The 17,747-nt window shown below is 39.4% G+C and overlaps 1 protein-coding gene across 2 annotated transcripts; it reads left to right on the forward strand.

The window, feature by feature from the left end:
- The first annotated feature begins 305 nt into the window (after nucleotides 1-305).
- On the forward strand, nucleotides 306-5,329 carry LOC138210769 (immunoglobulin lambda-like polypeptide 5). 2 transcript variants are annotated; one of them, XM_069170079.1, is made up of 6 exons: nucleotides 306-480; nucleotides 926-1,190; nucleotides 1,284-2,657; nucleotides 4,173-4,481; nucleotides 4,598-4,672; nucleotides 4,909-5,329. In XM_069170079.1, exons 3-6 carry the CDS (start codon nucleotides 2,540-2,542, stop codon nucleotides 5,040-5,042), a joined length of 636 nt encoding a protein of 211 aa, XP_069026180.1. In that variant the 5' UTR covers nucleotides 306-480; nucleotides 926-1,190; nucleotides 1,284-2,539; the 3' UTR covers nucleotides 5,043-5,329. The 2 variants fall into 2 exon arrangements, with proteins under 2 accessions (XP_069026180.1, XP_069026181.1); XM_069170080.1 differs by lacking the exon at nucleotides 4,598-4,672 and having other exon boundaries at nucleotides 308-480.
- Nucleotides 5,330-17,747: the final 12,418 nt, after the last annotated feature.

A 17,747-nucleotide genomic window follows, 5' to 3' on the forward strand; every position in this document is an offset into this window, starting at 1 on the left:
TGTAGTTGGACTACTTTTAGTCATTTTATTTAAATAATATTAAGATAAAAAAAAATTATTCTCAGTTTATATATTTTTTACTTAAAAACTTGATTTGTGTTTGTAGTGCCAGAAATTTGCTTTTAAATCTGTTTTGTTTTTTTTGTTTGCATAATGAAGACACAAAAATAACCTTCATAGATGTTAATGTTCGCCAGCAGATGGCAGTAGCGTCAACAAGCGTTAATGGAACATTTGTGAGGAAACTATCCCTTTAAATGTAAAACCTCACAACTTCCAGCTGAAACTTCCGCTGGGTTTATGTGATGGATTTGACAGAATGAGCAGCGACACTGATATTTTATCATCAGGAGGATTTTTGTTGCCGTCTGTGTCTTCAATAAAGAAGCAAAGAGAGGCGGCGCCATCTTGAGGCGAGTCACCGCAAGTACAACGAGATCCAGACGACTCGTTGGAGATGAATTTCACATCAGCTGGAAGGTGGAGGAGACAAAAAAAAAAAAAGAAGAAGCTGCAGTCGACTCTGTTTCCAGCAGAATCTCTGACGGCTTCGTTTCCACGAACTCATAAATCAAAACAGAACTTTATTTAAAATGTGAGAGCAGATTATAAAGTTTGAAACATGTCGGACTGAATCTGAGGGAAAATATTTGTTTTGTGGAAACAACGTGAACAACATGACGATCAAAATCTGTGATGTTAGAAGAGAGAAAAGAATTCAAATCAATAGAATTTAATTTACTTTATTAAATAAATTTAAATCCATCAGTTCAATCAGTTTCTGAGGAGCTGTGAGGATTTGTAGTTTTGTATTTTAAACATCAGATAACAGTCCGTGTTATAAACTCGCCACCAACCTGAATGTTTTTCAGTGTTTCTGCATCATGTGACCCAGATTTTTTTTTCTTTTTTTTTTCAAATCCAGACGATGAAACCTCACGAGCAGCTTCAGCCGAGCTGTCAATCAGCAGCAGCAGTCTTATCTTTGTGCTGCAGGGGCTGATGGGAGGGTTTTGAGGACCTGTTAGAAACCACGTGTCCCTCGTCTGGTCTCTCACGGCTCGTCCTCGTTCGTCCTCGGCTGCGTCGGAGCGTCACTTCTCTCCAGGTTCACCAGAAGGAAACGCCGCCGCACCGAAGAAACGAAATGTTTTTCCTCCCGGCTGCTGCTCTGTGCTGTCTGTGTTCAGGTGAGTGTTTTCCAGCCAATCGGGAGCCGGCAAACTTCACCTTTAACTAACGCCGTCACGCTGACCTTCATCTGTCCGTCCGTGTCTCCACAGCGCTGGTTGCCATGGCAGCAGAGCTCATTCAGGATGATTTAACTCTGACCAGGAAAGTTGGAGACAAAGTCTCATTCAGCTGTGGACAAACTGACCAGTGTGATGGTAGTTATGTGTTCTGGTACCAGAAGAAAGAAACAGAAACATTCAGAGTGATTCTTGGTATTCGTAGGAGCGATGGAGAAATATATTCAGGGTACAATCATCCTCAGAAAGATGATTTCTCTTCAGTGAATAAAGGGAACGGCTGCGTCCTGCAGATCCAGAACGTTAAACTCCATCATTCAGCCACCTACTACTGCTCCTGTGGGAAGTATTCGTACCCACAGTGAGAAATGATCCCTGCAGCCTGAACAAAAACCAGCAGATGTCAAACAGTGTTTGTGACAGGAAGAGAGCAGTAAACCACAGCTCAGGTTCACATTTCACCTCCATCTCACAAACAGACTGAGCTGAGGGAAGTTTTTCTTTACTGCTGTCAGAACTTATTTTACATTTATTTCATTTGGTTTTCAGCAGCTTTCAAGATCAATATTTTTGTTCTCATTTTTATTTTCTGAAGTTAAAGAACCATTAGTTGGGTTAAAATGTCAAATAAAAAGTGCTGAGTCAGAAAAGTGACGTAGTTTTACATCAGAGTCTGTGACTATATTATTGAACACACAGGCTGCATCTTCTGTAAATATAAGTACTTTAAATCTTATTTTTTAGCGACAACCATAACGGGAGTCTTTATGTTTTCAGGTTCCTTCACCGACACGTGAACGCGATATCTCAAGAATGCCTCCAGAGAACTTCTTCAAACTTGGTACAAACGTTTACCGGGCTAAAGGATGAATTACAACTTGATTTTGGTGGTCAAGGGTCAAAGGTCAAAGTTAATGTGACCTCATGTCTTTCCTATCCCGTCATCCCATTCTTGTCACCTTGAATTTCAGAACGCTTTGAAGGAATTTCTTAAAATTTGGATAAAATCAGCACCTGTACTCAAGGATTTTGGGGTCACAGGTCAAAGGTCAAGGTCACTGTCAGCTCACTTTGACCCATCCTCATGAATATAATATGTCATGAATGCCTGGAGGTAGTTTCTTCACATGTTACACAAAGGTTCACTACATCAACGATAAACTGACTAGAAGGTCAAAGGTCGAGGTCAAAGGTCAAGGTCGCTGTGACCTCATGTCCATCTTATCCATCAGAAGAAGAGACAGTCATGTTGATATGAACCTGAAAGAAACACATCATGGAGCTGAAATATGACACTTTGGACTCGTTCACTTCATCTGACACGTTCAGCAGAAGACAGGTTTTTGTATCAGTCTGTTTCACTGTGTGTTTGGATCTTTGGCTCTGGAACTAAACTGTATGTAACAGGTAAGAACAAACATTTATTTTGCTTCAGCTATTTTATTGTAGAAACTGAAAATGTGTTTAAAGTCAGTTTCTGCTGCTTCGGGCTTCACAGGTTATTTTTTTCAACAGATAGCAGAGAATTCATCTTGCAGACATTGTTACGTAAGAAAAAATCTATAATCTCTGAAAATATGTTTGAATCTCCCATAACAACTAAATCTTTTTCTTTTTCTCTGCGTGAGAATGAAATTATCCACAAAAAGTGACATTTTAGTTTTGGAAGGAATATTTAGTGTTTGATTATCTGCGTAGTTCTAAATCATCACTTGACTTTTGAAAACAAAATGAGATTTATGGTAAATTTAATTTAATATTGTATTGTTCTTCTAAATTTATACAAAACTACACATTTTAAATCATCGTGTCGGATAGTTAATGAATATCTTAATGAATATTAACTGTTTAATCATCTCTGTAGTTTTGTATCATCATTTGATGTTTTGGAAAAACAAAATAATTGTGTTTATTATAAATGTAAGTAGGATTTTGTGTTAATTGAAACAAAACTATGAAAAGTAAAAAATTTTAATCAATCATCAATTAGTAGCTTCATTGTTCAGATTAAATCCTGTTGTTAATAATAAAGTAAACATTTCTGTTAATTGTTTTGGACAGATAATTAATATCTTAATGAATATTAACTGTTTGATCATCTCAGTAGTTTTGAGTCATCTCTTGAAGTTTTGGAAAACCAATATTATACTTTATTTTAAGTTTAAGTTAAAGTTTCATGTTTTTAAACGTATTTTTAAGAAAAGTACGGATATATGTTAATTTTATCGCACAGTCAATAAATAGCTAAATTGTTAACTTTAAATTCTTGTTAACTATTTGTTATATGAAGGTACAACTTTAACGTGAAAATACATTACTTTAAAAATGTAATAAATATATATGCATTTAAAAAATATATATTTGCAAATGTAAAAGGTGGTATTTAAATGAACACATTTTATTACTTGAATTTTCAATTTCAGAATAATGTCTTACATAACAGACTATTTAAAATTGTTATAAAATATAATTATCTAAACTGTATTGGTGTTTTGATGTGTTTAAAACAAAGTTTTAAATCAATTAACAATGTTTCTCTCTTTAGAGGCAACTGCAGAAATTTTTATATTTACCTTTATATTGAAGAAATATTTTCCATTGATTTCATGTAAATTTCATTGTATTTCATTAAGTTACATTAAAGTATTTGGTAAAATAATAACTGTGCAAATAAAGCTGTAATATGATTTAATTATTCAAACATTTTCAGTCTTCTACATGTGACACTTGAATACATGAAGTGATGATTGTGTCTGATATGAAGGTGAACACAGTATGTAGTGAACTTTGTGCTGTATTGATGAGTAGTTTATTGATCAGAGTCCATGTAGTTTCCAGGATCAGACTGAATGCAGTGCTGGAAGCTGCTGTTGACTGTGTCACTGTGTGTCTGTGCTGCTTGTTGCTGCTGTCAAACTTCAGATAAGCCGGTGGTGAAGCCGGAGGTAATCATGTACCCAGCAGCATGCAGAGCCCACCTGGAGGGGAGGACCTTCCTGCTGTGTCTGGCCTCAGCCATGTTTCCTCCTGAGGTCCAGTTCTCCTGGAAAAGACAGAACAAGAGCGACTCGCTGGAGGAGCCTCTCTCTTCTGAGGGAGAACAGCTGGAGCTCAGAGAGCCGGGACGCACCGCCTCCATCAGGGTGGTTGATCAGGATGATCTCCACACCTTTAAATACCACTGTTACGTCAAGCATGAGTGGGACACAGTGAAGAACCAGACAGAAGAAGGTAATGAAGGCTTGGTGACTGTGTTCAGCAGGGATTCAGCTTCACGTGGAGACTCTGTCAAAGAGGACGGACATGTCTCACTGCAGCTCCAAACATCTGTCTCCATTTTATTTCAGAGGTTCCAGCTCCAGCAACCACCGATCCTCCACAGACAGAACCAACAGACCCTCCATCTCTGCAGCAAGCTGACTGTAAGATCACCTGCTGTCGGTGTAGGGGTCATATTAAAGCTTGGTCAGGTCCTGAAGGGTCTTTGAGCTTTCAGTCAAACTGTAGTGGACACGTGTCTTCTTGCAAAACTGGTCGTCCCGCCAGGAAATGTTAAAGCGATAAAAAAAATTAATGATATTCACAAGAAATGTATATATTTGAACAGACTGTGGAGAGATGAATGACCTGTCTGTCTGTCTTTCTGTCTGTCTGTCAGTGTCCTTCCAGTCTCTGCGCAGGGTGAAGCTGCTCTGCGTGTTGTACACAGTGCTGATAGTGAAGAGTCTGGTGTACTGCTGTGGACTTTCTCTGATGACGAGCCTGAGAAACAAGAGACCGTCCACCAACTGAACACATGCTCGCTGACTGGTCATCTTAAATATAACTTTAATCAGTGTTCAGAAATTTTATTTTTGACGTGTGGTTGGTTTAAATGTGGACTTGGATAGAGTTGTCGAAATGTTTTTAAAAACTTAAAGTGTGACAAACAAAACGTGAAATTAAGCTGAATTTTTAGCTGCCTTGTTGGTATTTTAGCAGTTAACATTTCTTTCGTCTTGTTCTTATTTTTAAATATTGTAGGTTGTAGGTTCCTCTCATTTATTCAGTACAATATTCTCAATAAACTAACAAAAAAACATTATTGTTTCAGGTCTCTGCTTACAGTAATTTACCGTGATTATACATAAATTCTCTCCCATCCAAAACTGAAGTAAAAAAAAGAGAAACGTTCAGGCTGATACGAATATCATTGTACAACTAAACACAAACCATTCCTGTACTATTTTAGATAAACATGAACGTGCAGTTTTTTATCTAAACAAGCAGGTGTGTGAGATCCAGCTGGTTCAGGTCTGCATCTCCTGATCATTTATTTTGTGTATGAATCATTTTGTTTTAACTTGTGTCAGTGTCAAAGTAAACCTCTACGCCAGGGGTGTCAAACATACGGCCCGCAGGCCGGATCCGGCCCGCCGGGGGGTCAGGCTCGGCCCGCCGGATGACTTTGCTAAGTGTGAAAATTACAGAAAGACATAAATTGCATTTCTATGAGAACATGGAGGTTTATGAGTACAAACGTTGTGTTATTTTTGTTTTAATCGATCCAGTAATTGCTTCAAAAACAGCGTAAATGCGACGTCTGCTCCGGAGGAAGAAGCGCTCGGTGCCACAGGATGCAGCGCTCGCTGCTCGCTTTGTGACGCGTTTGTCGTCAAACGCGTCACAAAGCGAGGGAATCTGCAGAGGAGAGCCGGGGCAGATAAACAGTGGGCTGATGTCTGAGTTTTTGGTCTTTATGTTTCTAGTTTATTGTAGAAAGACCTTAAAACAGGGTTTATCATCCAAAAACCTTCACCAATGATTTAAACAAAGAGAAATATTGTTGTTGTGTATGCGTTATTATGCTATGATTTTACTGGTCTGGGCCACTTGAGATCAAAGTGGGCAGTATGTGGCCCCTTAACTAAAATGAGTTTGACACCCCTGCTCTACGCTGATGACACTGTTGTTTACACACATGAACATACAGCAGATTGAGCTGCTCTGAAGCTACAAATGCTCAAAAACAACAATCATGCAGCTTTTTGATAAATCAGGGCTGAAGTCTGAATGCTGAAGAAATGAAGGGCGTGTTTATTAGTAGTAGAGAATCAGTTTAATTCCCAGTAGGTTGGTGTGTCAGTGGAACTTATGAGGTGAATTTGTTTAAAGTTGACAACCGAAAGTGCACTTTGATGTTCCTCTTACTGGGTCAATTAATTCATGAATCTTAATCACTCATTGATAGTGATAACTTGAATTAGAGTAGATTGAGTTTAATTTTCTCGTGTTGCATTTTCTTTCTTTGTAAATTTCTCCTTTTTTTTGTTTTTGTTTTGTTGTTCAGGTGGGCGATGACGTTCAGTTTCAACTCTTGGCAGACGGGGGGCGCAGTGGAAAAAGTTATTTCGAGTAAAGAATGAAGACCAACGACAGAGAGGGGAGCTCATAACAGCTGCAGATATGAATCTGTTCTCTGTGGTTAGAAAAACCAAAAAAAAACTGTTGACTGCTAATGAAAACTTCCTTTCCTGCAGCAGACGGGCTGCGGGGGTTTCTGCTCTGCAGCCTCCACATTGTGGGTTTAATAAGACGTCGACAGTTACAACCGTTCACTCCGGTGGAAGAATGATTCCAGGAAGGAGCTGTGTTATTCATCGAAGAGAGAAACAGCTCAAACCGTAAATTGAGATCAGAGAAATGAACTTTGACGGAGTAAAAGCAGAGACCATAAACTTCCTGCTCTCTTTTTATGACCCGATATTTACAGTGTTTTTAGTCTGATAGAAATGACAAGAAAAAGTCTAAAAATGAATCTTGGAGAATAATAGTGACGAATCTTGGAGTGAGGTGTTGGTGACATGGCATTTTTGCTCATGTCAAACCTGTTAATAAGGTTATGCTATTAATACAAAGAGCAACAGCGCACAAACCACAGAGATAGAAACACAAACCACAGAGACAAACAAGTCATGACGTTTCACACGTTAACAAAACCTGGAACTTGTTCGGTGTTGGTTCACTTCAGGTCTCATTATTTTAGGTGCTCATAAAAATAAAGAAATTTACCCGTCAGAAGAGTTTGTACATGTTAGTGAATTTAATCCAATAAAATGTAATTAATTCACCTCACTACACACATTGACCCACTTCTCTCCAGGAAATTTATGTTAAATTTTACCATTGTAGCCGTCAATGTTTCACTCATGACGTGTCACATGATTCTGGCATTATAATATATCTTTAAGCTTATTAAGTAATTTTTGCTTCATTTGGGATCAATGATACACTGATGTGATTTTATATCTGATCTGTATTCACTGAAACGAAGAGATTGGCTGACTGTGGCCTCGATAATAAACTGGGGTTCCAGAAATCACAGCCCACCACTGAAGTGACTGGTCAAATCACTACTGAGTCCAGAGGTTCCAGTGAAAGAACTTTTATTCAACTTAGTTAGTCACCCAGAACGGAGGGGGTTTGCTCACATTCGTGGGTTAGTGTGTTTGTGTGGTTCTGAAACAGAAGAAGAACACACAACGTAAGAATAATGTAACTTAATAAAGAATAAGTTAATGGCAACTCGACGCCGTGTGGCATAACTAACACAAAGTGTTGACATCGATTCAAGGAACAAAAACACAGTCAGAATACTTGAAACAATGAGACTCAGGAACACATATCATACGTCAGTGATGAACTAAACAAGATCTCAACAGAGCGCTGAAGAAAGCATGCAGTGTTAATTAAGCCACGTGTGCAGAATGAATGGATGCTGCATTGCGCTAGCACTCGGCATTACAGGCTACAACAAACAACATGATGAAGGACGACTACTAGTGATGTTACGAGATGTGCCGACGCTTCGAAGCGTGTCGAGTAATGGAGGGGGCGTTTCCTCGAAGCGCGTGTCGAGGCTTGCTTCATTTAGGGGAGGAGCCAAAAATGATGACCTCCGAAGCCTCGCTGCCCGGCTGTACCACGTGACTGCTTCGGGAAGTGGTTCAGATTTTGCCGGGAGGTTTGACAGCAATATAAACCCCTCAGGCTGCATTCAAAATGTGGGTTGTTGGTGGAGAGTTGAGGTCAGTTGAGAGTTTGGATAGTTTGGAGAGTTTAGAGAGAGAGAGAGAGATAGTTTGGAGAAGTTAGAGAGAGAGAGAGAGATAGTTTGGAGATTTAGGAGAGTGAGGAGAGAAGGAGGTGATAAGATGGAGCCAGCTAGGAAGAGGAGGATTTCCCCTGTGTGGGAACACTTTGATTTAATAACTCCTAATAAGCTAAATCTAACTCTATTTCAGACACATTAGGTTTGCTTATCAAGAACTGTATTTTTCACAGTTTCTTATTTTATTCAAAGGTGAGGTGTTTATTGTGCTCCAAGGAGTTGGGGTACAATAACAACACCTCATCCATGCTGAGGCGTTACCGTGCCTTGCATGAGAATAAGGAGGAAACTGGAGCTTCACCCAGCCAAGGTAAGTCATTACAATATTACAAATGCACCATCACAATTTTTCCCTGTTCACTTTTGTTTATTGTGTAAATAAAGACAGGTAACAGACACTGTATTTATTCTCTTTTAACCAGCCACCAGAAAACAAGAGCTGGATGAAGCCCTCGTCTCCATGATAGTGAAGGACACACAGTCCTTCAGTATTGTGGATGATGTTGGATTCAGGGCATTTGTGTCCAAACTGGATCCTAATTATGTTCTCCCTACAAGGCAGGTATGTATGGCTGCATGCATGAAACAAATGAGTACTTTATTGTGTCTCACAGTTCAGCACTATATATTTTTTCCTTGAGGCTCTGAAGGCCACGGTGGAGGCCAAGTATGAGTCAGCTAAGGAGAAGGCTAAAGTGGAAAAGGTGGCTGCTGTTAGCCTTACTTCGGACATGTGGACATCCATCAATATGGATGCCTACCTGGCTGTAACATGCCATTTTGTGGGTGAGAAAACCACACTCAGTTCAGTGCTGTTAGGAGTGCAGGCATTCCCCCAATCACACACTGCTGAAAATATAGCTCGTGTGAAAGCCTCCCTGATGGAGGAATGGGGAATCGCTAATAAGGTGACATGTATGGTCACTGATGGTGCTCCCAATATGGTTGGCTGTGTGAGAGAGCTGAAGCTTCGGCACCATATTTGCATTGCACACACACTGAACCTGATAGTGAAGAAGGCACTTGACCAGCAGCCTGCGCTCTCTGGCATCCGGGCCAAAGCACGGAAGCTGGTTGGCTTCTTTAGAAGCAGCACCACTGCTAAGGTATGCTCTTTCCCTTTATTTCAATTTCTAATAACGCTAATAGTTTGTCTGTGTTCCTACTGCAGTGATTTAATGGCCTACTCATCTGCATCTTTAAAGGAGAAGCTTACACAAGTGCAACTTCATCTGGGGATGGCAAACATGAAGCCAATGCAAGAAGTGGAGACCAGATGGAGCAGCACATATTTGATGCTGCAACGTTTGGTGGAGCAAAGGGAGCCAGTAGGAGCAGCGTTAGCTGGGTTACAACATGACATCCCCTTCCTAACATCAGAAGAGTTCAACATTGTTGGAGGGTGCCTTTCTTTGCTGTCTCCCTTCTATGATGCCATCGTAGAGCTGTCGGCAGAGGAAAATGTGTCTGTCTCCAAAGTTGTCCCCCTCGTGAAGATGCTGGAGCACACCCTTCAGGAGGAAATAACAAAGCCGGCACCTGCAGCAGCATTGGAAATGGGAGACCAGCTCATCAGGCAACTCCGGGAGAAGCTGTACACTTTGCAGTCGACGAGCATCGTGTCTCTTGCTTCCCTCCTGGACCCCCGATTTAAAGCAATAGGATTTTTCAGCCAAACAAAAGCCACCGAAGCAATAAAACGACTGACCTCCGAGTGTGCCACCATTATACGGTCAACACAAAGCAGAGAGGAAATCCCCCAGGCTTCCACCTCTCGTGATGTCACAGGAGGTAATCTATTATTTTACATTTTGAGATCAATTATTCCTATGAGAACACTTAGTAACATGATCTGTGGTTTCCTCTTAGGTAGCAAACTGTGGCATCCTTTAGACACCAGCGTCATGGAGGCACGGAAGACTCAAAATGTGACAGCAGATGCCACTGTGGAGGTCCAGCGCTACCTTTCAGAGCCAAATATAAACAGGCTGGAAAACCCTCTGGAGTACTGGGAGAGGCAAAAATTACTGTATCCAAATTTATATAGACTTGCTCTTGCGTTTTTGTGCACGCCAGCATCTTCTGTACCCTGTGAAAGGGTGTTTTCAAAGGCCGGAGAGGTTGTGTTAAAAAAAAGGAATCGTTTAAAACCAAAAACTGTTGAGAAACTGTTATTTCTGAATGAAAATGAATAAAATGTCCCCTGTCCTGTACATCATTGTCCAAGTTACACAAGCATATTCAGTCCCCTCTTCCTTGTTCCACAAGCACTTCCACTGTCCTCTGCCTGCTTAAGCCCATGCCATTTTCCTAAAGTGACAGAAAAACATGATTACACAACCTGCCATATCATCAGATACTACCATTTTGGGAAAATTTACACACACAGAATATATTCAAAAAATATTTTATTATGCACATATGTGATAATTTATGTACAGAAATTATTTGGTCATGCATTTTTGTAATTCATAGTCATTCCCAACAGCCATAACAGACACAAAAATTCAATGCATCACATGTGGTTCAGATACAGCTGCCTGTGATTATACACTTGGCCAGTAGGTGGTTTCGTGTTCACATGAAGCTTCGAGAAATGAACCCTTTCTCGAACCAATTGGCTGAAGTGGTTCGATGCCTCATGAGGCTTCATCTCACCATCACTACTTACATGTCAAAGGACGCACACATGAAGTCTTCAAACGCTGTAACACACATTCACGACTACCACCTCCAGCATATTGTGGCAGGGGAGAGCTGCCCTGCACAGGTGAGCTGGTTCACACATGAGCGGTGGAACGTACCACTCCGAGGGGGTGTGGCGGAATAGTCCAAGTGAGCCCGGCCTTTTCACCAGAAACACAAACCACTGAGACAAACAAGTCATGACGTTTCACACGTTAAGAAAACCTGCAACTTGTTCAGTGTTGGTTCACTTCAGGTCTCATTATTTTAGGTACTATAAAAACATTGAAATTAACCCATCAAAAGAGTTTGTACATGTTAGTGAGTTTAATCAAATTTTTTTTAATTAATTCACCTCACTACACACATTAACCCACTTCTCTCCAGGAAATTTATGTTTATTTTTTACCGCTGTAGTCGTCTGTGTTTCACTCATGACGTGTCACATGATTCTGGCATTATAATATATCTTTAAGCTTATTAAGTCATTTTCGCTTCATTTGGGATCAATGCTACACTGATGTGATTTTGTATCTGATCTGTATTCACAGTGTAAATGGAAGTTACAAAGCTGCAGTAAATCTCAATTAAAGTAGAGTTCATGAGGTCGGTGTTCATTTTATGTTATAGAGTTTTTCTGATCTGAGTCAAAATCACAGTTTATCAAGACATTTTGAGAAAAGACCATAACGTACAAACATATTTTAAAACATTTATGGAATGATCACATGTAATTAATGTTTTTAGATTGTAATTTTTAGTATATTTCAAATTAAGAAATTTATTGGAAATAGTGTTGTCAGTAGTTTCCTATAAAACATTATTGCTAGTTTGTGTTTCCTTTTTTTTTAAATGTGTTGCATGAATATATTAAATGAAACTAATTCATGAAAAGATTAAAACCACCCATCATGTTTTCATCCCCCTGCTGTTTGTTCACTCGTGTAAACAACAGTGTCATCAGCGTAGAGGTTTACATCCGCACTGTAATACAGTTATAAAAGATAATCTACAACCAAACTAAACGAAGATCTGTATTTAACGTTGTTGACCCTGATGTTTATTTTTATTTGTATTCTTTTAGATTTTCTTCGGGACATTCTCTGAGAATGTATTAAATGTTATTTAAAATCAGAGTTAAACTATTGAGGCTGTGATTGTTCACAGTTTATATCATTTACAAAAATTCTTCTAAACTTAAGTTTATGAAGTCAGAAAATATAATTGATTTATTCCTAATTGAGGTTACTATATGAAAAACGAGATATACTGTTAAAAATACCTGACAGATAACAATTGAATTTTCTTTATTATTGGATTAGAAAATAACACTCAGAGCAGAGGGACAATAATTTTAAAGATTTATGTGTATTTATGTTTTTGTATGTTTAGAATAACTGTTTGAAAAGACAAAAGAAAGAGCGAGATCCGTATCAGCCTTTTTTTTTTTTTTTACTTAAGTTTTGGATGTGAGATCATTTTCGTACAATCACAGTAAACTACTACAAGCATAGATAAAAACAACAACAATGATATTTTTCAGTTTATAGAGAATATTGTACTGCAGAAATGAGAGGAACCTACAACGCTGAGTATAATTAAAAGTAAGATCGAGGCGAAAACAATATTAAGTGCTAAAACATCAACAAGTCAGCAAATAAAGCGTCTAAACTTGGAATTAAATTGAAGTCAAACTTCTCCAACTGTATCTAACTCCACATTTCAACCAACCACACTCGTCCCATTTTAAAATTTCTGAACACTGATCAAAGTTACAAATTTAGATGAGTTGATGATATTTGTTGGTGGCAAAAGACGAGCAGAAAACAGTCAGTGAGCATGTGTTCAGTTGGTGGACGGTCTCTTGTTTCTCAGGCTCGTCATCAGAGAAAGTCCACAGCAGTACACCAGACTCTTCACTATCAGCACTGTGTACAACACACAGAGCAGCTTCACCCTGCGCAGAGACTGGAAGGACACTGACAGACAGACAGAAAGACAGACAGACAGGTCATTCATCTCTCCACAGTCTGTTCAAATATATACATTTCTTGAGAATATCATTCATTTTTATGTTACTTTAACTTTTCCTGGCGGGACGACCAGTTTTACAAGAAGACACGTGTCCACTACAGTTTGACTGAAAGCTCAAAGGCCCTTCAGGACCTGACCAAGCTTTAATATGACCCCTACACCGACAGCAGGTGATCTTACAGTCAGCTTGCTGCAGAGATGGAGGGTCTGTTGGTTCTGTCTCTGGAGAGAACCTCTCAAATAAAATGGAGACAGATGTTTGGAGCTGCAGTGAGACATGTCCGTCCTCTTTGACAGAGTCTCCACATGAAGCTGAATCCCTGCTGAACACAGTCACCAAGCCTTCATTACCTTCTCTCTGGTTCGACTCATGCTTGACGTCACAGTGGTATTTAAAGGTGTGGAGATCATCCTGATCAACCACCCTGATGGAGGCGGTGCGTCCCGGCTCTCTGAGCTCCAGCTGTTCTCCCTCAGAAGAAAGAAGCTCCTCCAGCAAGTAGTTCTTCTTCTGTCTTTTCCAGGAGAACTGGACCTCAGGAGGAAACATGGCTGAGGCCAGACACAGCAGGAAGGTCCTCCCCTCCAGGTGGGCTCTGCATGCTGCTGGGTACATGATTACCTCCGGCTTCACCACCGGCTTATCTGAAGTTTGACAGCAGCAACAAGCAGCACAGACACACAGTGACACAGTCAACAGCAGCTTCCAGCACTGCATTCAGTCTGATCCTGGAAACTACATGGACTCTGATCAATAAACTACTCATCAATACAGCACAAAGTTCACTACATACTGTGTTCACCTTCATATCAGACACAATCATCACTTCATGTATTCAAGTGTCACATGTAGAAGACTGAAAATGTTTTACAGATTATATCATATTACAGCTTATTTGCACGGTTATTATTTTACCAAATACTTTAATGTAACTTAATGAAATTCACATGAAATCAGTGGAAAATATTTCTTCAATATGAAAGTAAATATAAAAATTTCCGTAGTTGCCTCTAAAGAGAGAAACATTGTTAATTGATTTAAAACATTGTTTTAAACACATCAAAACACCAATACAGTTTAGATAATTATATTTTATAACAATTTTAAGTAGTCTGTCATGTAAGACATTATTCTGAAATTGAAAATTCAAGTAATAAAATGTGTTCATTGATGATTAAACAGTTAATATTCATTAAGATGTTCATTAACTATCCGACACGATGATTTAAAATGTGTACTTTTGTATAAATTTAGAAGAACAATACAATATTAAATTAAATTTACCATAAATCTCATCTTGTTTTCAAAAGTCAAGTGATGATTTAGAACTACGCAGATAATCAAACACTAAATATTCCTAACAAAACTAAAATGTCACTTTTTGTGGATAATTTTATTCTCACGCAGAAAAAATAAAAAGATTTAGTTGTTATGGGAGATTCAAACATATTTTCAGAGATTATAGATTTTTTCTTATGTAACAATGTCTGCAAGATGAATTCTCTGCTATCTGTTAAAAAAATAACCTGTGAAGCCCGAAGCAGCAGAAACTGACTTTAAACACATTTTCAGTTTCTACAATAAAATAGCTGAAGCAAAATAAATGTTTGTTCTTACCTGTTACATACAGTTTAGTTCCAGAGCCAAAGATGTCGTAGCTGTATCCTCCCACAGTGAAACAGACTGATACAAAATCCTGTCTTCTGCTGAACGTGTCAGATGAAGTGAACGAGTCCAAAGTGTCATATTTCAGCTCCATGATGTGTTTCTTTCAGGTTCATATCAACATGACTGTCTCTTCTTCTGATGGATAAGATGGACATGAGGTCACAGTGACTTTGACCTTTGACCTCGTCCTTTGACCTTCCAGTCAGTTTATCGTTGATGTAGTGAACCTTTGTGCAACATGTGAAGAAACTACCTCCAGGCATTCATGACATATTATATTCACGAGGATGGGTCAAAGTGAGCTGACAGTGACCTTGACCTTTGACCTGTGACCCCAAAATCCTTGAGTACAGGTGCTGATTTGATCCAAATTTGAAGAAATTCCTTCAAAGCGTTCTGAAATTCAAAGTGACAAGAATGGGATGACGGGATAGGAAAGACATGAGGTCACATTAACTTTGACCTTTGACCCTTGACCACCAAAATCAAGTTGTAATTCATCCTTTCGCCCGGTAAACGTTTGTACCAAGTTTGAAGAAGTTCTCTGGAGGCATTCTTGAGATATCGTGTTCACGTGTCGGTGAAGGAACCTGAAAACATAAAGACTCCCGTTATGGTTGTCGCTAAAAAATAAGATTTAAAGTACTTATATTTACAGAAGATGCAGCCTGTGTGTTCAACAATATAGTCACAGACTCTGATGTAAAACTACGTCACTTTTCTGACTCAGCACTTTTTATTTGACATTTTAACCCAACTAATGGTTCTTTAATTTCAGAAAATAAAAATGAGAACAAAAATATTGATCTTGAAAGCTGCTGAAAACAAAATGAAATAAATGTAAAATAAGTTCTGACAGCAGTAAAGAAAAACTTCCTTCAGCTCAGTCTGTTTGTGAGATGGAGGTGAAATGTGAACCTGAGCTGTGGTTTACTGCTCTCTTCCTGTCACAAACACTGTTTGACATCTGCTGGTTTTTGTTCAGGCTGCAGGGATCATTTCTCACTGTGGGTACGAAGACGTCCAACAGGAGCAGTAGTAGGTGGCTGAATGATGGAGTTTAACGTTCTGGATCTGCAGCTCCCAGACGATCTCTTTATTCACTGAAGAGAAATCATCTTGCTGAGGATGATTGTACCCTGAATATATTTCTCCATCGCTCCTACGAATACCAAGAATCACTCTGAATGTTTCTGTTTCTTTCTTCTGGTACCACCACACATGATTACTACCACACTGGTCAGTTTGTTTACAGCTGAATGAGACTTTGTCTCCAACTTTCCTGGTCAGAGTTAAATCATCCTGAATGAGCTCTGCTGCCATGGCAACCAGCGCTGTGGAGACACGGACGGACAGATGAAGGTCAGCCTGACGGCGTTAGTTAAAGGTGAAGTTTGCCGGCTCCCGATTGGCTGGAAAACACTCACCTGAACACAGACAGCACAGAGCAGCAGCCGGGAGGAAAAACATTTCGTTTCTTCGGTGCGGCGGCGTTTCCTTCTGGTGAACCTGGAGAGAAGTGACGCTCCGACGCAGCCGAGGACGAACGAGGACGAGCCGTGAGAGACCAGACGAGGGACACGTGGTTTCTAACAGGTCCTCAAAACCCTCCCATCAGCCCCTGCAGCACAAAGACAAGACTGCTGCTGCTGATTGACAGCTCGGCTGAAGCTGCTCGTGCGGTTTCATCGTCTGGATTTGAAAAAAAAAGAAAAAAAAAAATCTGGGTCACATGATGCAGAAACACTGAAAAACATTCAGGTTGGTGGTGAGTTTATAACACGGACTGTTATCTGATGTTTAAAATACAAAACTACAAATCCTCACAGCTCCTCAGAAACTGATTGAACTGATGGATTTAAATTTATTTAATAAAGTAAATTAAATTCTATTGATTTGAATTCTTTTCTCTCTTCTAACATCACAGATTTTGATCGTCATGTTGTTCACGTTGTTTCCACGAAACAAATATTTTCCCTCAGATTCAGTCCGACATGTTTCAAACTTTATAATCTGCTCTCACATTTTAAATAAAGTTCTGTTTTGATTTATGAGTTCGTGGAAACGAAGCCGTCAGAGATTCTGCTGGAAACAGAGTCGACTGCAGCTTCTTCTTTTTTTTTTGTCTCCTCCACCTTCCAGCTGATGTGAAATTCATCTCCAACGAGTCGTCTGGATCTCGTTGTACTTGCGGTGACTCGCCTCAAGATGGCGCCGCCTCTCTTTGCTTCTTTATTGAAGACACAGACGGCAACAAAAATCCTCCTGATGATAAAATATCAGTGTCGCTGCTCATTCTGTCAAATCCATCACATAAACCCAGCGGAAGTTTCAGCTGGAAGTTGTGAGGTTTTACATTTAAAGGGATAGTTTCCTCACAAATGTTCCAGTTTTGAATGAAAGCAGTTAAAATCTGAAACAAATATTTTCCCCCAGATTCAGTCTGACCAATAGAAACTCCCGTCTCCAGCGTTGGCCCCGCCCACTACATCCAACTTAACCTTCAACAATGCTTTTGACTTGAGAGTGAAGGTTTTAAATTTCAGCCAAAAGAATTCTAGTTTCACGAGCAAAATTCTTCATCTGTGACCAAAACTATCAAAACTTTAAGAGCAAATTTGTTGGCAATGCAATAATTTTATTCTCAGTTTATATATGTTTTCCTTACAAACTTGATTTGTGATTGCAGTGCCAGAAATTTACTTTTAAAACTATTATTTCATTTGCTTGCATTAGAAAGACACAAAAATACCCTTCATAGATGTTAATGTTCGCCAGCAGATGGCAGTAGCGTCAACAAGATCTCAATGAAGGCCGCTGTGCTCCTTTACAACAGTTCGGTCGACCCAGTCGACCCAGCGAGACCGTTGGGACGGACGTTAGAAACGCAGATACTCAATCGATTCTACTTTTATTTGTATTTTCAGGTAAGAAAATGACTAAACACTCGTATTAAGTT

The sequence above is a fragment of the Embiotoca jacksoni genome, unplaced genomic scaffold, assembly GCF_022577435.1.
Source record: "Embiotoca jacksoni isolate LCO1_2020_lvr unplaced genomic scaffold, fEmbJac1.0.p SCAF_48, whole genome shotgun sequence".
NCBI lineage: Eukaryota > Metazoa > Chordata > Actinopteri > Embiotocidae > Embiotoca > Embiotoca jacksoni.